The sequence below is a fragment of the Babylonia areolata genome, chromosome 14 (genome assembly GCF_041734735.1).
Source record: "Babylonia areolata isolate BAREFJ2019XMU chromosome 14, ASM4173473v1, whole genome shotgun sequence".
NCBI classification, from domain to species: domain Eukaryota; kingdom Metazoa; phylum Mollusca; class Gastropoda; order Neogastropoda; family Buccinidae; genus Babylonia; species Babylonia areolata.
This window is the reverse complement of record NC_134889.1, coordinates 35,270,151-35,283,420: the sequence shown is the minus strand read 5'-3', so window position 1 is coordinate 35,283,420 and position 13,270 is coordinate 35,270,151. Positions and strand designations below refer to the sequence as shown.

General features: G+C 46.0%; 1 protein-coding gene across 1 annotated transcript in view; it reads left to right on the top strand.

Annotated features, from left to right (window-relative positions):
• Window positions 1-12,969, top strand: part of LOC143289604 (cholesterol 7-desaturase nvd-like) — a 72,530-nt gene extending 59,561 nt beyond the window's left edge. Inside the window, exons 3-6 of the mRNA XM_076598643.1 lie at window positions 2,637-2,815; window positions 7,365-7,610; window positions 9,811-9,984; window positions 12,585-12,969. Coding sequence (XP_076454758.1) covers window positions 2,637-2,815; window positions 7,365-7,610; window positions 9,811-9,984; window positions 12,585-12,752 — 767 coding nt within the window. The 3' untranslated portion in view covers window positions 12,753-12,969. The remainder of the gene's footprint in view (window positions 1-2,636; window positions 2,816-7,364; window positions 7,611-9,810; window positions 9,985-12,584) is intronic.
• The last annotated feature ends 301 nt before the right edge of the window (window positions 12,970-13,270 follow it).

The following is a 13,270-nucleotide window of genomic DNA, read 5'->3' as shown; positions in this document are numbered from 1 at the left end:
GTCCCTTCCCCTGAACGTTTTGTGAACTCTGAGTGAGTTCAGAAGTCATCTGGTCGGGAGAGAAAGATTTCTCTGGACTTTTGATGCCAAGCTCTGTCAAGAGACGGATCACCGTTCCAGCGAGGGAGCTGTTAGGTGTCGTCTTACAGAAGTAGTGGGGTGTGTTCGTTGTCACCCCCTTCTTTCTGTGTGTGTGTGTGGGTCTGTGTTTCACCCTGGGCAGCGGTGTGCCCATTTACCTGGTGACAGGTGAGGGAGTCTGCGTTTGTCTGCGTAATATTAATGTAGTGATGTGAATTATGATATTGGTTGACATCAAAGTGAGGTTTAGGTTGCTTGCAAGGTCGGGGTGATGTTTTTTATTAGTGGAAATCTTTTAAATCCAGCATTCTTTTATCTCTAAATATTTGGGGGGAATTAGTAAATATGTTGTGTTTAGGTGTATCATTTTGCCATAATTATATTCAGCTCGGATTGTTTCAGGGATTGTCTAATTGCAGTATGTAAATTTTCCCAAACATTTTTGGTGTGGATGGAAATGTGATGTAATTGTAATGTAGCCCGGCTGGTGCTGGTTATATTATTCGGAACTAGTATGATGGAAACTGAAATATTATTGCCATTTGTATTAGTCATGATGTACGTTGGGGCTGTGTGTTGGTTTAACCCTTTTATAACTTGGAAAAGCGAAAATAGACGGATTAAATATTTTTCACGGCGATAGTTTTGTACGCCGAGGCTGATAGCTCATGTAAAAGGTTATCCACTTGCTTTGTTTAGCGTAATGTATATTGCGTAAGGAAGAGATAAGTGGGGAAGGGGGGGGGATGTACTCTTTTGCAATTAGTAAAAAAAGAACATAGTCAACAGAGCCAGCGAGGTGTTACAGGTTTCCTGTTTTCCTCCCTTCCGTGCCACTGCCTTCGACGGGTCTCCGGGACAAGCCTGGAATGGTCCTCGCCCCCCTTCTAACGTGTCACCCCGAAACTCCCTCACTCCCGTTCCCGTTCCCGCTCCCACTTACCCACTGTCCCTCTTGCCCGACCAGCTTCAGCCAGCAAACTACCAGCGTGGTCCGTCTTTGGCTGTCAGCATATGTCTGAACTCTGGCAGCGTGTTTGAGCAGAACTGGCGCTGCAGTTGTCTGCAAATTGTATTGTGCTGTAGTTAGACAGAGGTTATTTTTGTGTGTGTGTGTGAGTAATGCTTGGGTTTGTGGCGTTCATTTATTTATGTATGTTTGCATGACCACAGTAAAACGAGCTGAACTTTTCTGTGTCTCCGTGTTTGTGTTGTCGGGACGTTAGCTAGTCTGGGAAGGGGCGGGGGTTCATGGGCAACCCCTTACGGGTTGTGACAGTGTGTGGTAGATGTGTTGGTGTGCATGTGTATGTCTGTGTCTATGAGTGTGTGTTTGGATGTGTGTGTGTAAGGGAGGGAGAGGGGGGTGTTGTGGATGTGTGAATCGGGTGAATCACCTTGTCTCTAAATTAATGTAATTAACCAGTGCTTATTTTACCCCTGCCCATCAAATCATAACACGTTGATACCGAGCTTTGTTGATACACCCAGTACACACACCCACCCCATTAGAACTGTCGACTGACAGCTGTTGTTTTTTGCTGTAGCCACCACGCCCCTTCTGTCCCACACAGGAGACAACAAGAGTAGGTAACGTCCGATTTATTTTTCTCTCCTTCATGCTGCTCTTTTACTTGCATTGTCTCGCCACATCTTTCATGGCGTTGTCCATTAACGCATGCAGTCAATTTTTGAAGAGGAAGCTTTTTTTCTTTTTTTTCTTTTTTTGAAGCTTAGAGCTTGGTCTCCGACCGAGGATAGGCGCTATATAAGTATCCATATCAATCAGTCAATGATTGTGATACTCTCCCGAAAGACCTGGTCATCAGCTGTTTTAATCAGGTATGTGGTAATGGTATTCATGCATCCCAATCCCCCGCGCCTGCTGACTTCACGAGGTGTGACAGTGGGGTGGAGACGTAGTAGAATTCTCACTTCTTCAAACACAAAGTCGAACGTCTAAGACCGAGTACGTTGCGATAGAAAGTACTGACCAGGTGCGGGTTGTGTACAAGGCGAACCTTGCAACGCTAAGTCTGCTGTAGACTTAAACCAAAATGATGATCGCCAAAAGATGAAAGCAGAATTTTCAGTAACAGTTGTTTGTATTTCTTTTCTTTTCTGAAAGATACGTTTATTCTCTCCTCGCCTTAAACATTTGTTCTGTCTTTGACATTGATTGAATCGGTTCTTTCATGCCAAAAACACATCGCAGTCTTTTGGGGTTTTTTGTTGTTGTTGTTGTTGTTGGTGGTGGTGGTTTTTTGTTTGTTTTTGTTTGTGTGTGTGTGTGTGTGTGTGTGTGTGTGTGTGTGTGTGTGTGTGTGTGTGTGTGTGTGTGTGTGTGTGTGTGTTTGGTTGTTGTTGTTGTTGTTGTTGTTGTGTGTGTGTGTTCAATCTTTGAGGGGTTTTTCCTCCTCAAGAGTTTTGTCCAGTTTTAGAACTGTGCGAGAAATGACTGCCTTTACCTATACCCTGTGTAACCCTGACCTTTGGGGTCAAGGCTGTGAGAGAAATCCAAGGTGAGCATGTTTTCCTTTCGCTGTTGAAACCAGTACCGGACATCGCCAAAGTGAAGTCGTACCCGGTGGATGAGAAGAACGGGTGGATCTACCTGTGGTACCACGCGGAGGGTGCCGAGCCCAGCTGGAGACTACCCGAGATCAAGGAGATCACTGAGGGGAAGTGGGTGTACCGGGGGCGCACCGAGCACATCATCAACGCTCACATCGAGGTGGGTGGCTGGTTTGTAATCATAATTTATATACACCATAGTCAGTCGTGTCCGAATATGACCGTCAGAACAGCAGAGGAGGCAACTGCTGTCCCGATTATCTGAGCTAGAATTTGATCATAGTGGAGAGTGTCTTGCCCAAGTTACATCCCCACTCTCTCGGCCAAGAGGGTTTTAGGACAGTCGGTGTTGGGATGGTTCCCAAAGGCCAACTTGCCCACAAGGCTGCAGCACTAAGAGTCCGTGCAATCTTGCCTCCTGGTTTGAGAGTCATAGTCCTTCACAAAAGACTAAGCTGTAACTGAATTCCCGTTGCAGTGGAGAAACCATTGATCATACAGCTCTCACTTTGCTGTTGGCCCAGCTGTAAACTTATACGTGCTTACTTCCTCAGGCCCCTCGCTGCCTGTGGAGCACACACCATCAACGACGTTTCTCCACCCAACTCCACTCGGGGCTGTCCTTTCTGCGTCCCTCCCAGCCTCTTCAGCTCTGCTTCACTGTCCCTCCTCCAGCTGTCCTTTCTGCATCCCTCCAGCTGGATCCCAGCCTCTTCAGCTCTGCTTCACTGTCCCTCCTCCAGCTGTTCTTTGTGCATCCCTCCAGCTGGATCCCAGCCTCTTCAGCTCTGCTTCACTGTCCCTCCTCCAGCTGTCTTTCTGCATCCCTCCAGCTGGATCCCAGCCTCTTCAGCTCTGCTTCACTGTCCCGTCTTCTGTTGTTTTGGGGCCGTCCTCTCTTCCTTCTCCCCTGGCGGTTCCAGGTCAGGGCCTGGCGTGTGGTTACTGGATGGCGATTTCCTCAAGGTGTGGCCAATCCATCCCCACTTTCGTTTCAGGATCTGTTTCTCTGCTGGTTCCTGTCCCTCTCTTTGCCACAGTTCTTTGTTTCTAATTTTGTCTGGCCAAGGGATCTTTAAAAACGCGTCTCGGACAACTGTCGATAAAAGTCTGAATGTTCTGGTTCGTACCCCCATTTTATTGCTCTTCATTGTTCTGTGCCACTCGTTATCTTCTTCACGTCATGCTTGGCTTATGTCAGATATCAACGCTCACATCGATGTGGGCGTCTGTTTTGTACCCCCCTTTTTTGTTTTTCCTTGTTTTTTGCACACTTAGCAGATGTGGTGTAGTGTATATGGATTTGTCCGAACGCGGTGACGCCACCTTGAGTGACTGAACTGAACTAAACTCTTTCCACACCCTTTACTTATCTTCTTCATGTCACGCTCGGCTTATATCAGATACATCAAGGCTCACATCGAGGTTGGTGTCTGTTTTGTACCCTCTTTTTTCTGCTTCTTTGTTCTTTGCATACCCTTTGTTTATCTTCTTCACGTCACGCTCGGCTAATATCAGAGACTGACACAATCTTACAGCTGGCACAGCAGCAAAGTGAGAGCTGTGTGAGCAGTAACCATCCCCCTTGTAGCTGCACTGACCTGAAGTTGGGTACCTTTGGAATGGAGAGGGTTACTTTTCTTTATTGTTGTAGAGCCCTTTACTCTCCAAGCATCATCGTCCTTCTTTTCGAATGGAAAATCTGTCGAGGTGACCATGTATCTGCTCTGTACCTGACAGGAGATCCCAGAGAATGTTTTACCTGTATAATACCCCTTGTACCTGGCTGGAGATCCCAGACAATGTTTTACCTGTATAATACCCCTTGTACCTGGCAGGAGATCCCAGAGAGAGAATGTTTTACCTGTATAATACCCCTTGTACCTGGCAGGAGATCCCAGAGAATGTTTTACCTGTATAATACCCCTTGTACCTGACAGGAGATCCCAGAGAATGTTTTACCTGTATAATACCCCTTGTACCTGGCAGGAGATCCCAGAGAGAGAATGTTTTACCTGTATAATACCCCTTGTACCTGGCAGGAGATCCCAGATGTTTTACCTGTATAATACCCCTTGTACCTGGCAGGAGATCCCAGAGAGAGAATGTTTTACCTGTATAATACCCCTTGTACCTGGCAGGAGATCCCAGAGAATGTTTTACCTGTATAATACCCATTGTACCTGGCAGGAGATCGCAGAGAGAATGTTTTACCTGTATAATACCCCTTGTACCTGGCAGGAGATCCCAGAGAATGTTTTACCTGTATAATACCCCTTGTACCTGGCAGGAGATCCCAGAGAATGTTTTACCTGTATAATACCCCTTGTACCTGGCAGGAGATCCCAGAGAATGTTTTACCTGTATAATACCCCTTGTACCTGGCAGGAGATCCCAGAGAGAGAATGTTTTACCTGTATAATACCCCTTGTACCTGGCAGGAGATCCCAGAGAATGTTTTACCTGTATAATACCCATTGTACCTGGCAGGAGATCGCAGAGAGAATGTTTTACCTGTATAATACCCCTTGTACCTGGCAGGAGATCCCAGAGAGATAATGTTTTACCTGTATAATACCCCTTGTACCTGGCAGATTCCAGAGAGTGAATGTTTTACCTGTATAATACCCCTTGTACCTGGAAAGAGATCCCAGAGAGAGAATGTTTTACCTGTATAATACCCTTGTACCTGGCAGGAGATCCCAGAGAATGTTTTACCTGTTAATACCCCTTGTACCTGGCAGGAGATCCCAGAGAATGTTTTACCTGTATAATACCCCTTGTACCTGGCAGGAGATCCCAGAGAGAGAATGTTTTACCTGTATAATACCCCTTGTACCTAGCAGGAGATCCCAGATGTTTTACCTGTATAATACCCCTTGTACCTGGCAGGAGATCCCAGAGAGAGAATGTTTTACCTGTATAATACCCCTTGTACCTGGCAGGAGATCCCAGAGAGAGAATGTTTTACCTGTATAATACCCCTTGTACCTGGCAGGAGATCCCAGAGAATGTTTTACCTGTATAATACCCCTTGCACCTGGCTGGAGATCCCAGAGAATGTTTTACCTGTATAATACCCCTTGTACCTGGAAAGAGATCCCAGAGAGAGAATGTTTTACCTGTATAATACCCATTGTACCTGGAAAGAGATCCCAGAGAGAGAATGATGATTTCACCATTATATTCCGCCAGTGCCCTGCCGGAGATCCCAGAGCCTGTTTTACCTGTATATATCACCCTCACCCCCACCTGAGACTGTTTTACCTGTATATATCACCCTCACCCCCACCAGAGACTGTTTTACCTGTATATATCACCCTCACCCCCACCAGAGACTGTTTTACCTGTGTATATCACCCTCACCCCCACCAGAGACTGTTTTACCTGTATATATCACCCTCACCCCCACCAGAGACTGTTTTACCTGTGTATATCACCCTCACCCCCACCAGAGACTGTTTTACCTGTATATATCACCCTCACCCCCACCAGAGACTGTTTTACCTGTATATATCACCCTCACCCCAACAGAGACTGTTTTACCTGTATATATCACCCTCACCCCCACCAGAGACTGTTTTACCTGTATATATCACCCTCACCCCCACCAGAGACTGTTTTACCTGTATATATCACCCTCACCCCAACAGAGACTGTTTTACCTGTATCACCCTCACCCCCACCAGAGACTGTTTTACCTGTATGTATCACCCTCACCCCCACCAGAGACTGTTTTACCTGTATATATCACCCTCACCCCCACCAGAGACTGTTTTACCTGTGTATATCACCCTCACCCCCACCAGGGACTGTTTTACCTGTATATATCACCCTCACCCCAACAGAGACTGTTTTACCTGTATATATCACCCTCACCCCAACAGAGACTGTTTTACCTGTATATATCACCCTCATCCCCACCCCTGTAACTGGCAGGAGATACCAGAGAGATATATGAATGTGTTTTTACCTGTATTTTCCCTGCACCTTGCAGAAAATCCTGGATGATGTTTTACCTGTGTGTTCCCTGCACCTTGCAGAAAATCCTGGATGATGTTTTACCTGTATTTTCCCTGCACCTTGCAGAAAATCCTGGATGATGTTTTACCTGTATTTTCCCTAGTATCTGACAGGAGGTCCCAGAGAGAGAATGAATGTTTTACCTGTATATCCTACTCCCATCCCCACCCCCGTAACTGGCAGGAGATAGCAGAGAGAGGATTAATATTTCACCTGTACGGTCTCCTTTTACCCGCAGGAGATCCCAGGGAACAGTGATGATGAATTTTGTTTAATGTCCCGTCACACATACTAGTGATTGTAGACGTTTTGTTAGAGTATCGATTTTTCACATTTGGGTTTTATCGTTTAGGAGAGGAAGGGGACAGGGGGAGGGGGGGGATGAATGGTCCCAGAGAATAATTTACCTGTACATCCCCCCGTTTTACCCGGCAGGAGATCCCAGAAAATGAATGAATATTTCACCTGTATAATTCCCCCTTTCTTTTACACTGACAGGAGATCCCAGAAAATGAATGAATATTTCACCTGTATAATTCCCCCTTTCTTTTACACTGACAGGAGGTCCCAGAAAATGAATGAATATTTCACCTGTATATTTCCCCCTTTCTTTTACACTGACAGGAGATCCCAGAAAATGAATGAATATTTCACCTGTACAATTCCCCCTGCTTTTACACTTGCAGGAGATCCCAGAGAACGGAGCTGACGTGTCCCACCTGAAGCAGGTGCACGGCCCAGTGATCGGGGCAGGGATCGACCTGCGCTACATGTGGAGCAAGGCATGGTCCTTCGCTCAGCACCACTGGACCGCCGCCTGGGAGGCCCTGCCTGAGCCGGACGGCCACATCGGGCAGCTCAAGCTGACCCACAGGCTCAGTGCCTTCGGGGTTCGCCTGCCCTTCTTCGACCTCAGCGTCACTGCCCAACAGGTTCGGGGGGGTTGCATGTTTACCTGTGTGTTCCCTGTGTACCTGACAGGAGATCCCTGTATGTTCCCTGTGTACCTGGCAGGAGATCCCTGTATGTTCCCTGTGTACCTGGCAGAAGATCCCTATATGTTCCCTGTGTACCTGACAGGAGATCCCTGTATGTTCCCTGTGTACCTGACAGGAGATCCCTGTATGTTCCCTGTGTACCTGACAGGAGATCCCTGTGTTCCCTGTGTACCTGACAGGAGATCCCTGTATGTTCTCTGTGTACCTGACAGGAGATCCCTGTATGTTCCCTTTGTACCTGGCACGAGATCCCTGTATGTTGGAGATCCCTGTATGTTGGAGATCCCTGTGTGTTCCCTATGTACCTGACAGGAGATCCCTGTATGTTCCCTTTGTACCTGGCAGGAGATCCCTGTATGTTGGAGATCCCTGTATGTTCCCTGTGTACCTGACAGGAGATCCCTGTATGTTCCCTGTGTACCTGACAGGAGATCCCTGTATGTTCCCTGTGTACCTGGCAGGAGATCCCTGTATGTTCCCTGTGTACCTGACAGGAGATCCCTGTGTGTTCCCTGTGTACCTGGCAGGATATCCCTGTTTGTTCCCTGTGTATCTGACAGAAGATCCCTGTATGTTCCCTGTGTACCTGGCAGGAGATCCCTGTATGTTCTGTGTACCTGGCAGGAGATCCCTGTATGTTCCCTGTGTACCTGGCAGGAGATCCCTGTATGTTCTGTGTACCTGGCAGGAGATCCCTGTATGTTCCCTGTGTACCTGGCAGAAGATCCCTGTATGTTCCCTGTGTACCTGACAGGAGATCCCTGTATGTTCCCTGTGTACCTGGCAGAAGATCCCTGTATGTTCCCTGTGTACCTGACAGAAGATCCCTGTATGTTCCCTGTGTACCTGGCAGGAGATCCCTGTATGTTCCCTGTGTACCTGGCAGGAGATCCCTGTATGTTCCCTGTGTACCTGACAGGAGATCCCAGAAGAACGAATGTTTTAGCAGTGGTGTATTTTACCTGAAAATTCCAGGTACAGGCGGAATATACTGTATGTGAAGTATTCATTCTTGTCTGTCAGTGTATGTGTATGTCTGTTTCTCTGTCTTCTTCGACCTCAGGTCACTGCCCAGCAGGTTAGGGGGTTGTGTGTGTGTGTGTGTGTGTGTGTGTGTGTGTGTGTGTCTGTCTGTCTGTCTGTCTGTCTGTCTGTCTGTCTGTCTGTCTGTCTGTCTGTCTGTCTGTCTGTCTGTCTCTCTGTCTCTCTGTCTGTCTGTCTGTCTGTCTGTCTGTCTGACTGTCTTTCTTTCTGTCTTCGACGCCAATGTCACTGCTCAACAGGTTGGGGGGTTTGTGTGCTTTGTGTTGCTTTGTGTTTCTGTCTGTCTGTCTGTCTGTCTGTCTGTCTGTCTTCGACCTTTCCTCCATCCGACATAATACTGTTACCTAAATTCCCCTTTCCCTCTAACCGACAGAAGAATATTTTTACCAGTCTACCCCTTTCTCTCTACCCGGAAAGAGATCACAGACAATGTTTTACCTATATACCCCTTTCCCTCTAACCGACAGAAGAATATTTTTACCAGTCTACCCCTTTCTCTCTTCCCGGAAAGACCGTGCTTCAGATCTTTCCCTGGAGAAAACAGCTCTGTTGACGTACTGACCGTGTTTCAGATCTTTCCCTGGAGAAAACAGCTCTAACTGTTGACGTACTGACCGTGTTTCAGATCTTTCCCTGGAGAAAACAGCTCTGTTGACGTACTGACCGTGTTTCAGATCTTTCCCTGGAGAAAACAGCTCTAACTGTTGACGTACTGACGGTGTTTCAGATCTTTCCCTGGAGAAAACAGCTATAACTGTTGACGTACTGACCGTGCTTCAGATCTTTCCCTGGAGAAAACAGCTATAACTGTTGACGTACTGACCGTGCTTCAGATCTTTCCCTGGAGAAAACAGCTAACTGTTGACGTACTGACGGTGTTTCAGATCTTTCCCTGGAGAAAACAGCTAACTGTTGACGTACTGACCGTGCTTCAGATCTTTCCCTGGAGAAAACAGCTAACTGTTGACGTACTGACGGTGTTTCAGATCTTTCCCTGGAGAGAAAACAGCTAACTGTTGACGTACTGACGGTGTTTCAGATCTTTCCCTGGAGAAAACGGCTAACTGTTGACGTACTGACGGTGTTTCAGATCGGGCCCGGCGTGGTGTACCTCAAGTTCAGCAGCATGTTCGGAGACGGGGTGTTCGTGCAGAGCCTGACTCCCGTGGAGCCGATGCTGCAGAAGCTGGTGCACAACATCTACGTGACGTGGACCATGCCCATCCCTGTGGCCAAGTTCTACATGCTGGGGGAGGCGCTGCAGGTCACTTGGGGGGTGGGGGTGGGGGGGAGGGGGTGGGGGAGGGGGGCAAAGGGGGAGGGAGGAGTGTGAAGGGGGAGGAAGGGGAGTTGCCTCTTGTTGTTGTTTCTTCTTGTTCTTCTTCTTCTTCATCATCATCATCATCTTCTTCTTCTTCTTCTTCTTCTTCTTCTTTATCATCATCATCATCATCATTATATTTTTGTTGTTGTTGTTGCTGTTGTTGTTTTCTTCTTCTTCGTCTTCGTCTTCTTCTCCATCATCATCTTCTTCTTCTTTTAGATAATCATCATCTTTTATCATCATCATCATTATTATTATTATTATTATTATTATTATTATTATTATTATTATTATTATTATTAGCATTATTAGCATTTACGCCTAATCTTGAAAATAAGCCCTTGGCATTTACAAATAAAACACATTATGTAAATATCAAAAAGGGAATAAAAATTATAAAAGAATTGCATGTTGTTATAATGAAACAAAGTGAACTTTGCTTATCGATACTTACGTGTTATATTTACATGTATTAATTACAACAAAAAAAGTATATGAGGTGCTAAAGGTGATTTGGAGAGGTGTCGGGGGAAACACACACACACACACACACACACACACACACACACACACACACACACACACACACACACACACACACACACACACACACACACACACACACACACACACACACACACACACACACACACACACACACACACACACACCGAAACATAAGGATACCATACAGACTCACGTCGTGTGTGTGTGTTCAAAAACACACTACAGCCAAACACATTACCAAAATTGCAGTGCCATGATGCAAACATCCAACCTATTATCACTATTCTGAATACGATAGTTCCAGTTTTTAGTACAGCAATCAGTGTAATGGACACGTTCCACTTCACTGCTCACGATCATCAATAAAACACTCACGTCACCCGGACGCAACAGCCGAGTGGTTAAAGCGTTGGATTTTCAATCTGAGGGTCCGGGGTTCGAATCTCGGTAACGACGCCTGGTGGGTAAAGGGTGGAGATTTTTCCCATCTCCCAGGTCAACATATGTGGAGACCTGCTAGTGCCTGAACCCCCTTCGTGTGTATACGCAAGCAGAAGATCAAACACGCACGTTAAAAATCCTGTAATCCATGTCAGAGTTATGGAAACGAGAACATACCCTGCATACACCCCCCCCCCGCTCCCCCGAAAACGGAGTATAGCTGCCTACATAGCGGGGGGTAAATAAACAAACGGTCATACGCATAAAATGTTACATGTCTGTTTGAGTGCGTATGTGTGTGCGCCTGAAATGTGATAGAATGACACAAGAAACGAATGACGAGCGCCCAGTGGCAGCTGTAATGCGGCTCTTCCTGGGTAGGCAGCCCGGGTAGGCAGCCCGGGTAGGCAGCCTGTGGTGCAAATGACCCCGTGTTTGTAAAGCGCTTAGAGCTTGGTCTCTGACTGAAGTTACACGCTATGTAAGTATCCATAATCATCATCATCTGTGTGTGCAGTGATGCCATAGTAGTATACCTTCCACAAAAAGTGAAGGACCACCTTCAGTGCGTTATGCCACAGTGGGGGCATGTATACTGTCCACAAAAAGTGAAGGACCACCTTCAATGGGTTATGCCACAAGGTGGGCATGTATACTGTCCACAAAAAGTGAAGGACCACCTTAAGTGGGTTATGCTACAGGGTGGGCATGTATACTGTCCACAGAAAGTCAAGGACCACCTTCAATGCGTTATGTCACAGTGGGATCGTGTAATACTGTCCACTAAAAGTCAAGGACTATGTTCAGTGTTTTTCTGTGGTCGGGGGAAGAAGAAGAAAAAAAAAAAAGATTCGCGAAGTAACTGAACGAAATGTCACCGTTCGTATAATGCTAAATCTTTCCATCAGTTACTATAATGGTGATACTTCATTCTGTCACACACACACTCACTCACTCACTCACTCACTCACTCACTCACTCGCGCGCACGCACGCACGCACGCACGCACGCACACACACACACACACACACACACAGGTTGCGTCATCAGGTGAACCGTGACGCCATAATCAGCGTGATCCTGACGTCACGATATAGACTAAGTCGGTGGAGCTTGACGTCTTGATCTACCTGGTGATGGTGGTATATATATATATATATATATATATATATATATATATATATATATATATATATATATATATATATATATATATATATATATATATATATATATATATATATATATGTGTGTGTGTGTGTGTGTGTGTGTGTGTGTGTGTGTGTGTGTGTGTGTATGTCATCAGGTAGAGCATGACGTAATATTCTGTCTAGTGATGAAGTGACGTTGTGTTGTCAAGTGAAGAGTGACGCCATATTCTGATGATGACGTGGCGGTGTGACGTTGTGCTGTCAAGTGAAGTGTGACGCCATATTCTGCCAGATGGTGACGTGACGATGTGACGTTGTGTCATCAGGTGGAGCGTGACGTCATGATGTGCCCTTATGATGAAGTGACGTTGTGTTGTCAAGTGAAGTGTGACGCCACGTTCTGTCTGACGATGACGTGACGATGTGACGTTGTGTCGCCAGGTGGAGCGTGACGTCATGATCTGGAACAACAAGCAGTATGCAGGCAAGCCGCTGTTCGTCAAGTCCAAAGAGGACACCCTTATCTCCAAGCACCGGCGCTGGTACTCCCAGTTCTACTCGGAGAACTCCCCGCGCCTGCACTTCCAGAAAGACTCCCTGGACTGGTAGCTTCCCGTCCCGCAAAAAGTTTTTTTTTTTTTTTTGTTTGTTTTTTGTTTTTTTTCCATGACAGTATCAGGTAAAAAAGTTATTTGCTATGGTTGTTTATTTGTTTATGGGTTGTTGGGTTTTGGGGTTGGTTTTTTTTGGTTTTGTTTTTGTTTTTTTCAGTCAAATTTTTCCCCCTCACTCAACTCAGTCATGAAACGCTTGCTTCTTTCTGCTATATCATTCATATAGCGGTGGATTTTTTTTTTTTTTTTTGGGGGGGGGGGGGGGGGTTGTGTTTTTTAACTACAGTCAGATTTTATTACTTCCAAGTTTCACCTCTTGGAATGCTTAACTTGGCAATGCCAACTTCTGTTTTGTTTTGTTTAGGTTTGTTAGTTGTTGTTGTTTAGTTTTCTTAATGGAATATTGTTTGATCAGTCGAATATATTAAAGATCAGACTTTTAAAAAAAATAGTAATAATTTTGGAAGAATTCCACTACAGTGTCACCGCTGAGATGCATGTAAAGCTGTTCGT